This window comes from Cynocephalus volans, chromosome 8, assembly GCF_027409185.1.
Source record: "Cynocephalus volans isolate mCynVol1 chromosome 8, mCynVol1.pri, whole genome shotgun sequence".
NCBI lineage: Eukaryota > Metazoa > Chordata > Mammalia > Dermoptera > Cynocephalidae > Cynocephalus > Cynocephalus volans.
Genome location: NC_084467.1, coordinates 56,097,081 through 56,108,158, shown reverse-complemented (window position 1 = coordinate 56,108,158; position 11,078 = coordinate 56,097,081). Strand labels below are relative to the sequence as shown.

The window sequence follows — 11,078 nt, the reverse complement described above, 5'->3', positions numbered from 1 at the left end:
ATTGCTAGGCTCAGGAAGGCTTTCCCACGTTTTTTGTATATTACTGAGAGAGAAAAGTCAGACATCGTGAAACACTGGAACAATCATTTTCAAATTTGACTCTGACCATTTTCTTTTCTCTCCCCCATCCACAACTGTAAAGGAATGTATTGCACTTCAGATGACCCTCTATAACACAAATCTGAAGGTTTCTTGAATGAAGTTACACAGTTAGGTCACACATCTTGTTTTCCATTATCTTATGGGTCTGAGTGGAACAAGTTTGAAACTGAGGCATGTAAGATACAAAAGTCTTCTTACCAGAAGATCCTAAATTGAAATTATTTTCTGCAAAGTGTGAGCAACTGTCCTGGAGGATCCTGATGTCAGTGAATAAACAGCGGGCTGGGAACGGGCACAACACTCGTGACGCGTCAGTCAAAAACACAGCACTCTCTCTTTTTTTGATTGAAGTTACCCCTGAATAATAGACAGACTTTTGATCATTATTTTCTTCAGGGAAATTTCCCTTCAATATCAAAAGTTCGTCCAATCCTTCTGAGAATGAAAGGTGTGGTGAAATTATGCTGGGATGCTGATCTGATAATATAAAAAACGCCCGGGTCTCTATCTTCCATGAGCTATTCAGGAAAGAATCCTTCAATGGAGAATTTTGACAAGAGAAGCACTTGCCGACTGAACTGTTCATAAGCCCTTGCTCTTCATCAGTTTCACTTGCTTTGGAGTTGCCAATCAGCGTGGCATATTTAACTGAGGGTTGTCTCCAGTTTTCATCTTCACAGGTTACCTCGGTGCTCTCAGCCTCAGAGAAGCTAGCACTGTCACATTGGTCACTAATACAGATAGAACCCTCTCCAAGATCTGGAGCTGTCAAAAGTAGAGAGACCATAGTTGCTGGCACCATCTCGTCTTTACTTTTCCATGGTGTATCAAAACTGATATCTTCTGAAATGATTTCAGGCTCCAACAGAAGAGGACCAAAGGTCACTGATTCTGTATGCTTGATAAAAAGATGCTCAAACGTTTCTGGCTAAAAGAAAAGACACATTTTAATGCTCAATTACATTTACATTTTTGCTTCATTACATCATGCTTGCAGAAGTGGAGGTGTGTAAGGTTAGTAATAAAGGAGATAAATCAACCACAAATTAACTAGTTTTGCACTAAAACGGATTTATCAAAAATCTGAAGGGACAAGCAGTTTAAGATCATGTTTAAAAGTGGAACAAGACAGACTTAGGTTTGGGTTCTTCTAATTCTATAACCATGAGCAAGTACATTAACCTCTCTGCCTTTCAGTTTCTTCATCTGCAAAAATGTACTCAACACTTTTTTCATGGTGTTGTGGGTAGAAATATGAGTACTTCAAAAACATGGAAATATTCACATTATCTTTTAATTCTATTTGTAGACGAATTTTTTGAGGTTCCCTGGTTAATTTGATAGTGTCTGCAAGTGCTTGCCTCTCTATAAAGATTGGTTACTGTAATTGGAAAACACTACCTTCTGAAGAATTCCTAATATTTTATAGAAAACTACATTTCCACAAACTAAAAATTTAAGTCCCAAATGGAAAAAGTAGTTGAAATAAAATCAAATGGGAACAGCAAGTTGTCCAAAGACAGTTAAAGTAACTATTTTATGACATAAGATATGGTGCAAAGGTAAAATAATTGTGACTGACTATTAAGAACTTATCTGCCTTATGTAATACTGAGTATTTGCTTGAGACTGTCTAAGAATAAGAACTAATAATACCTATTTGTCAAAAACAATGATGGTTAAAGAGATGATCACAGACTCGTAAATGACTATTTCTTATTAATAACTTTATATAAAAATATATACTATCGGACATGTGGAATGAAGACAAATACACAAGACAAATGTACATCATATTTTTTATAGGAGCAATGGTTACATCACAATAAAAGTCCTATCAAGAAGCTACAAATCAAGAATCTGTGTGCAAAATGTTCAATTCATACAATGTAAACACACTGAAAAAATAGATGCAAAATAAAAAATACTGTGTACACATCACATAGAAAAATTAACACAACTAAATTAAGTGCTATAGAAAATGTTCATGTAATTTAACTTTTAAATTTTACAATTTTTAAACTAATAGAATGAATTCAGAGTTATTGCCTGAAATAATAGTATACCCAGCTGTTCTTCATAATGGCAAGCATATTTCATATAAAAATACAATTTACTTAGCATAGTTTTGATCTCTTAAGTGAAATATACTAGTGATTCAAATCATAGAAGAATAAATATACCAAACACTAAATATAATAATTATGGAATAGACTTATATAGTAATAAAATACTGCATAATGACAAATACTGTGTTAATACAACTTTTTCTCTTATTCCACAAACATAATATATGAAGAGAAAACTGTTCCTATACCTATTTTATTTCTAACAGAAATCTATAGATTTATGATTTCCTTCAAATACTTCCCATTTGTTTTGATTTTTCTTAAGGTTGCTACTATATACACATTAAATTGTGTTAAAATTTAAATGATTAAATGATTAGACTTAACAATAGTGCAAAGCATTCTATAATTGCCTTTAAGTCAGAAATGTTATGTTTCTTTAAGGATGAACTCCAAAACCTTTACTTCCTGTTTTTTAGTGGGGTTTTTTTATATTCAAATAAAACCATGAATAACATCTAAATATAAGTGATCTACATATATCCTAAATTTGAATATTATTTGGGTTCATCAAACAGGGCCTTTGGTTTAGTTTGAATGTGAGCAACACAGCACATTCAGTATGCTAAATTCATAGGACTAGGAAGCGGTCTTTTTTCAGGTCAAGAAGTCCTGTTTTCACCATGAACTATTTGTAAATGCTCCGAAGAGTCTCCCTTTCTTACATCATTGCCCACTTCTCTCCGTGCCAGAAGTCTTGGATGGTTTAGTAAAAAATTAAATTTAGGTAAGCATTTCACAAGGATGCTGAACCAGAGGCTGCTGTTCTTTCCTGATCTGGTCAATCTGACCTGGGTATGTAGGGCCATCCTGATAGGAACTGGAATTCCCACTGTCCTGTGACCAGCATAAACCACAACTTCTGGCTTTCTTTGAAATGAAATATTAAAATCAGAACTTAAGCCATTTTCAAGGCAATTGAAAATCAAAATTCCCAGATTGACAAAAGTTAGATACATAAAAGCTACAAAACATTCAAAGGAACACCCAAATGGGTCAATTGATAGGCTATGTCTATAAAAGAATCTAAGATGGAAAAATTTGAACACAAAATATAAGCTAAATACTTTCATGGAATTTGGTACTTAGAGTCATTGTATTTGCAAAGCAATGTGTCAGAAGTTGCAGTTTTAGAGTTCATCTAGTTACAGCATTGTCTACTATATATTTGATTATTTTTCATAGACATGTAATGACAGCAACAGTCATAATTTTTAAAATGCTTTGCGACCAGAAAAATGATATATCGAAATCCAGAAATCATGAATATTATGTTTAAACTTTAGGTGACCTGAAAATTAATGATACATCCAAACTGAACTGGACTCAAACCTATATCTTGCCCTCAAATTTACACATCTGTTTTAAGTTCTAAATCAACATAATCCACCATCTGTTGGTTCTCAATAGTTCAACCAAATCTTTTTTAGATTTGCTTCCCTTCTTCAAAATGTAAAAATCTTCTAATACTCTACAGACTGTTGGGAAGTTGGTACATTGGGTTCATCTGTAGTGATCAGATTAGACTTCAAAGAATGTCCGTTCTCTGTTTAGATAAAATAAAACAAAATAAGAAAGCAAAATAAAAAAAAATCACTCAAAAGCAAATTATATAAGATTTCAAAAGCATTTTCTGTCAAGCACAGCTTCTGGACTATAAATTCTTATGCTATATTACAGTAATGCATCCTTTTAGAGAAAGGGTAAAATTTTGAACTAAGGTGATTGCTCCCACTGTCTTAATGGATGCTTTAATATCACACTGCAAGGCTGGTTTTAATTATGCCAGAAAAGGAAAAACTATAGAAAAATGACAAGTAAAAGAAGAGAACAAAGAGCCTGAAAAATTTTTAAAAGGGGGGGGCAGGGGTGGAGGGGAACAATACCAATATTGGAGAGTTTGGAACAAGAAAAAGTGTAGTGCAGTGAAAAGAAAAATTAAAAAATAAAGAGAATGGAGACCTGAAATGGTAAAGAAGAACAGAACCACAGAACCATCATTACGGAATTTTTTTAATCTAGGAAAAATACCTAAGAAATCATCTGGTCCAAATCTCTCTCTCCCTTTTTTAGACAAAGCAATGGAGACCCACCAAGATTATTTGCTCAAGGTTACACAGCTAATTAGAGCAGAATGAGGACCTTGACTTAGCTCTTTTTTTAGTCCAGCAATCTTTCTATGACACAATGGAAGATGAAAAGTTGTCCTGAACACAAACAGGCAGAAGACCATATTCTTGGTTTTCCTTTTACTACTTGCTGTGCTAGAATGGAGCTGATTGATTCAAACACTCTCCTGGTTCCTCATAACCTGAAGGCTATACAAGGAACAAGAAAATGAATAAAACTGAAGTCATATTTAAGGGAGTAAAATATACTCTTGTAGGCCCAGTAATATGCACTTAAGGGTGTAGAGGAGATCGCTACTTCTAAACAGAACTTCTAACTCAGAACCGTGGCAGCTCTTCCACATGTTTGTGAAGCCACTTTAGAAATTTCAAGGATGCTTCTGATCCAGGTATGCAAGGATGGTGTTCTGCGAACGAGTGGATTGCTGAGCTGCTTTTTTGGAGGCCTAGGGCAGGCTGAGGAATCTAGGATAATCTTTAGATCCCATGGAAAAAATCCATTTGGTGTTGCTTTAATCCTCCTAAAGTGAGTTGTTAAGTGTAGTACGCTCCTGTGACAACTGACATAAATGTAGACAAAGGAGCAAGATTGGATGAGAAAAAAATTCAAAGGATGAGAAAAATATTGTAAAATAAATAAAGAATGAGAAGAAATGGAACAAATTAAAAATGAATCAAAAGCTTAAAACATATTGAAGGGGGGAAATCCAGATGATTTGGATTTAGAAGAAAAAATAATGAGGCAAAAATACTAAAGAAAAAAGGTACAAATTGAGAAAAGTAATAGTCTTTTACACCATGAAATATGAATTAGAAGAAAGCCAGGCTATTGAGCCACTACAATACATGTTCCTAATGCAAGAATTCAATCTTTGTTTAAGATTCTGATTTTTAAAGTATAAAGAGAAACGGTGTAGAGGAGTATTCCAATTCAAGATGGCAGATCGAACATTTATGCTTCTCTCTCATCTCCGTAGAGATTCTGCTAGAATGAAAGTTCGTGAATAAATAAAATACAGATCCACAACAAACAAGATGACCTGAGAGGGCTAACAGGAAATGAATAATTTTAATTCATTTCTAAAATATGGAAAACCACTGGAAAAGGGTAGACCAAAGAAAATGAGCCAAGGAAGCTGAAGACCAGAATATATCCAGAGTGGGCTTCAGCTGAAGAGAAAGTCACTTTTCCCTGTTAAGTCCACTGAAAATGGTGGGTGAAGAAATGGCAGGTAAAAACACAGGAGACTTGAGGCTGAAAACCAGGGCCTTATGGAAGTTCTGTGCAAGGAATGGAAGCTCTGTGCCAAGCATGGAAGAGCCCGCATGTAAAAACTACCTTCCACACCCAATTGAGGGTTTGTTCTCAAAAGCACTAAGGACTCGTCTGGGGGGAAGAGAGCAGCCACGTGATATTACTGTCTCCGAGGACATTCTTCCTCATCTGGCCAGAGCCTTGTCTACTCACTGGAGCAACAATCCCTGTCTACATGCACTGGGCTCCCAGTCAGTCTGTCTACTGTTTCATCCCTAAGCATGAAAGGAAAACAAAGGGGAAGTCTGCAATAAGGAAAGGAAGGCCAAGATAAACAAGAGGAAAACATGACCTAGCAGAAGCAGATTTCAGGGAAGAGAAGACAAGGGGATCTTTAAAACAAACAAAGAAAAATCCTTTAATTGGTATTTCTACTAAGCAATATTCTTAATAAAATAGAAATAATAATTTCTATTAAGCAAATATTGCTTGCACAAAACCAGAACAGAATACCCTGAAAAAGAATACTTGGAAATTTACAAATGTAATAGTAATAAAAGTCCAACAGAAGCACTAGAAGAATAGGGTCTCCAAATAGAAGAATGGCAAGGTCTCAAAATGTAAAACAAAAAACCAAAAAATATCACATAAGAGATAAAAAATGTAGAAGAGCTATGCACATCCAACAAATACAAGTTCTAGAAAGAGAGAATCAAAGAAACGAGAGGAGAGGAAATGATCAAAGAAATAACGTCAAGTTCTTAGAGTTGATGGGAGGCAGGGAATTGAAAGTCTCTCTCTTTAAGTGATAGCCAAGTAAATAAAAAAGAACTAACTTAGATTCATCACTGCAATTTCATGGCAACAAAAATGGGGAGAATATTTTAAAAGAAAGAAAATCGCACGTAACAAGTGAGGAGTAGAATCCCAGTGGCATCTGACTTCCAGAAGCAACACTGGATCCTAGATGACAGGGCAGAAATTGCTTCAAAGTTCTCTTGGAAAGGCTTTTCAACCTAGAAATTGATACCCCACCAAACTACCAATCAAGGAAGGTAGAATGAAGGGAATTTGAGGCATTCAGAGACTCAGGCTTATCACACAACATTTCTTAGGAGGTTACTTAAGGATGCAGTTAGCAGAGAGGAAGAAAAGGAATCCAGGAAACAGTATTGCCTAGAAACCAGTTAAGGGAAAGTTCAGTGATGTCTTGCGGCAATTTTAGAAAAGGCCTAATCTAGACTGAAGTAGGAGAACAGAGGGTTTCCTGAACAGAATACACTAGGACAATGTCTCCAGTGAAGATCAGGATCAGATAAAGTAGCTTATACCAACACACAGGAGAGAAAGAAAGAGGGGAGGAAGGGAGGAAGAGGAAGATGGAAGGAGGAAGAGAGGGGCGATTAGAAACTCCAAGAAAAAGAATAAAAATGAAAAAATAAAGCCGACTAAAATTTGACACAATTTTAATAAACAGGTGAAATGTTTCTAATATCTTTTGTAAATATTCCCCTTTGACATTGGATCTACCAAGAAATGTAATCCCATTATAATACTTGGTTCAGCAAGGAACGATATTTACATAATCATAACAAAGTAAATTCAGTTTATTGGTTTTCTATTTTTAAAAATGAACTCATAGATGAATTAGAGCATAGTACATGTTATTGACCGTGACCTAAGTGAAAGTTTAAAGTTATAGTTTACAGAGACTGGAAAGTGGAGGGAGAATTGGACAGAAGGGTAAACGTGCTGATATTCTTGTTACAAAAAAAGGTGGGGGAGCTTCAAGAAACAGTCTCCATTTGATAGAACAATAAATGGAAATTAAGCAGATTTTTCTGAGGTCACAGGGGTGATTACTCAAGGAACTGAAAAATGTGACAAGACAATATGTGGTAGGGGCATGAGGAAAGGGGAAGGGAAGGAAAAGTATATGTATGAGTAAATTCCCATCATAGCCAGAGATCAACAGATAATGTCTACATTTCATAGTAGCACACGTGCAGTATTTTCAGAAATATAAAGGTGACCTGCCACAAAAATCAAAAGCCAGATGGTTAAAAGTAGTGGCATTTGGAGAGCAAGACTAAGGGTAGGAGGGGTGGAGGAGAAGTCTATACTTTGCAATATTCTTCCATACTATTTCATTACTAAATCATGCACATATACTTTTTTTCAAAAAAAGTTTTAAATAGGAAATATGAAGGCATATACTGTATGAGAGCAAGGAGACACAGACAATCATGCTTCCTGTAGCAGTATTTGTGATAAATAGAAAACAAGGGTTTAAACACCTTAAATATCTACCAGTAAGGGAATGTATAAACAAACTGTGCTATATTCATAGGATGGAATACCATGAACCAGTCCAAATGGGTGAACTAAATCTACTAGGTCAACATGGAGAGAGCTCAAAACACAATGCTGAGAGAAAAGTAATTTCAGAATGATGTGGAAGGTATGTTAACATTACGATTACCAGTACCCCAAGGATTACTGTTCATTGGTCATGGATACACACGTTCATGTAGGACAGTGAATAAGCACGAACTAGACAAACACATAATACATATATTCTTCAACGTGGGTTCCTCTAGGAAGGGAAGGAGGGACTGGAAATAGTGAGAGGAATGAGTAGGACAAACTTCATCTGGAGTTTTTATTTATAAACAAAATAAGGCAGGTATCCCTTCAACATGATGATTTCCATTCTTTTGGGTACATACCCAGGAGTGAGATTGCTGGATCATATGGTAGTTTACTACAGGTGGGAAAGGAGGAGAGAGAGGGAGCGGGTTTGGTGAGAAATTGTTTAATGGATGCAAGGAATGATTACGTTTTGTAATAGGAACACGCTAATTATCCTGATGTGATCATCACACATCGGACATGGGTACTGATATTCAGCTCTGTGCCCCAAATAGGTATAATCAATTATGCTTTAATAAAATAATAATAAAAATATATAAGGCAAATATGAAAATTTTTTAGATATTGTATTAGTACAACATGTTTTTATATTATGCAATTTTAATGTATTTATATTATCTGAAAAATTGATTTTAAAGAGGAATAGGAAGTGGAACACGCAAAAGAAAGAAGTCTGGGGAAAATTATATTGGCAGGATTATTTTTAATTGCATATGGCATCACCCTATTGTTATTAGCAATGTCTGGCATATAATAGTTTTAAATAAATGTTTGGTTCTTATTTTTCCTTTGGAAAGATCTCAAAATATTGGCCTTTTTTCATATTTGATTTGCATATTTGTAGGTTCACTATGGGTTTAGATTTAATATAAACCAAAGGGAAGGAGAATGATAGTTTCAAAAGTGCAATAGATTAATTTTAGGGAAGAACTCAGAAATCAGGTTGGATGTCTAGAGATTACAGGGATAGAGCACTTTCATAATAATCGATGTCCAAAAAATCTGAATTTGGAGAACAAATTAAGGAAAATACCTTACATAAAAAATTACTTCCTTTAAAAAATACTTTATTTGAGCTGGCCCCGTGGTTCACTTGGGAGAGTGCAGCGCTGATAGCGCCGAGGCCACAGGTTCAGATCCTATATAAGGATGGCCAGTGCACTCACTGGCTGAGCGTGGTGTAGACCACACCGAGCCAGGGGTTATGGTCCCCTTACTGGTCAGAAAAAAAAAAAAAAAAAAAAAAAAAACTTTATTTGTATTTGAATTGTATTTTTTAAATTTATTTTTTGAATTGAAACATAATTGATTATACATATTTATGGTGTGCAGAGTTGACTATTAGTATTTGCATGCAATATGTGATGACCAAATCAATATTATTAGCATGTTCATTATAAATAATAATTATTCTTTGTGTCCCTTACCCAATTACTCCCTAATAACCCCTCTTCCCCTAACCCTTTCCCACCTCTAGTGCCTATATGTCTGTTCTCTCCTTCTGAAAGTTCCAAAACCTGATTTATTCCTAATAGTGTTATTTATGCACCTGTTAAGCTGTAGTAATAACCTAAGCATCTTGTGGGTTAGTTATGCTTAAAAAATATATCATAAGATTCGAAAATCAAATAATTGCAGAGGTTAAAAAAAAGAAGTCAGTCTTACAAGATTCACACCCACTGTATCTTAAAAATTCTTCACATTTCTTTAATTAACCAGGACCTGAAAAAATGTGATGACATTTCAATCTACTTGTATATAATGTCTGTCAGATGATCTGCTGTGGCATTACACTCATCTTCAGGGAGCGTAGGTCAGACAGTGCAGTAGTATGTCATCTACAAATATTTACTGACTCAACCTACATCCATTTAGTAGCTCTTTTGTGCCAGAAATTTTCTGGAATAAAGAAAAATAATTTGGTGCAGGTTCACACTGCATTTTGCTGAGGTGGGCCTGATCATTTCCTTGCCCTGGTAAATACTTAAAAACCATTTTCATGGTGGTTTACCAGGAAGATTTCAGAGCTTAACCTGAATGTTTTAGCTTCTTTTTAAGCAACAGTAAGTCATTCCTTGAATTAATATATATGTATATAAGGAAGTTTTAAAATTTTTATTTACATAGGCACTTAGTTTTTGTGTTTTATTGTGGTGTTTTTTTTTTTGACAAAAAATGTCTTCATATTTAAGAAAATAATTTCCCACTCTCTGTCTGTAGTCCCCCTGTTCCAGTTTGTGAATGTGCTCTGGTCCTTCCTACTACACACCCTTGTATTTGCAGGTGCTTTTGCCTAAACTCTGTACCTCCATCACAAAACTTAGTTAATGACTATTCATCTACCAAATCTTAACTCAAATATCACTTTTTTTTTTTTAACTTCATCTGCTCACTTCCACCCCACACAGTAAGCCAGGTCTCCATATTATAAGCTCTTTGCACACTGGGTCCTCGTCTTTCACAGCATGTAGTTTATGATTGTAAGATTATTTCCATGATGAATTGATTGATGCTTATCTTCCCCACCAGACTGTACACTCCAGGAGAATACAGTGTTTTTCTCAACATTATAATCCCAGAGCATAGCATAGTGACTGGCATAGGATAGGTATTCAGTAATATTCTAAATGGATGAAATGAATATATGAATGAAATTTTTAAAGAAAGGAATAAACTATTTTAGCGAGGCAAAAGGAGACAAGTTCTTCCTGTTCAACTTTCAACTCAGCCACTCTTCTCTGACTCCAGTTTTATTTCTTAGGCTATAAGGAGAATTTGTCAAAAATCTGTTCTCCCAGGGTGTAGCAATAGCTTAGCCTTACATATAAATACTCACTTTGTGCTTGTTGAGCAAATGAATCAATGACATATCTATCTATCTATTTATGCCTAAAATATCACCATAACTATAAAAACATTACTGTATGAATTCATAATGGAAGATAAAGAAGAGGAATAAATATTTTATTAGTTGAAAAAAATCAGCAACTCCGTTTTAATGAAAGGAGACTCCAATGGCTTATGGTGAGT

The 11,078-nt window shown here is 35.0% G+C and overlaps 1 protein-coding gene across 2 annotated transcripts in view; it reads right to left on the bottom strand.

The window, feature by feature from the left end:
* Window positions 1-202: 202 nt before the first annotated feature.
* The window catches only part of LEPR (leptin receptor), an 83,543-nt gene continuing 72,667 nt past the window's right edge, over window positions 203-11,078 (bottom strand). Inside the window, exon 18 of one of the 2 annotated variants that reach the window (XM_063105114.1) lies at window positions 203-1,030. In XM_063105114.1, coding sequence (XP_062961184.1) covers window positions 203-1,030 — 828 coding nt within the window. Of the gene's footprint in view, window positions 1,031-3,759; window positions 3,778-11,078 lie in introns of those variants that run through there. The other variant, XM_063105115.1, reaches the window with a different exon arrangement.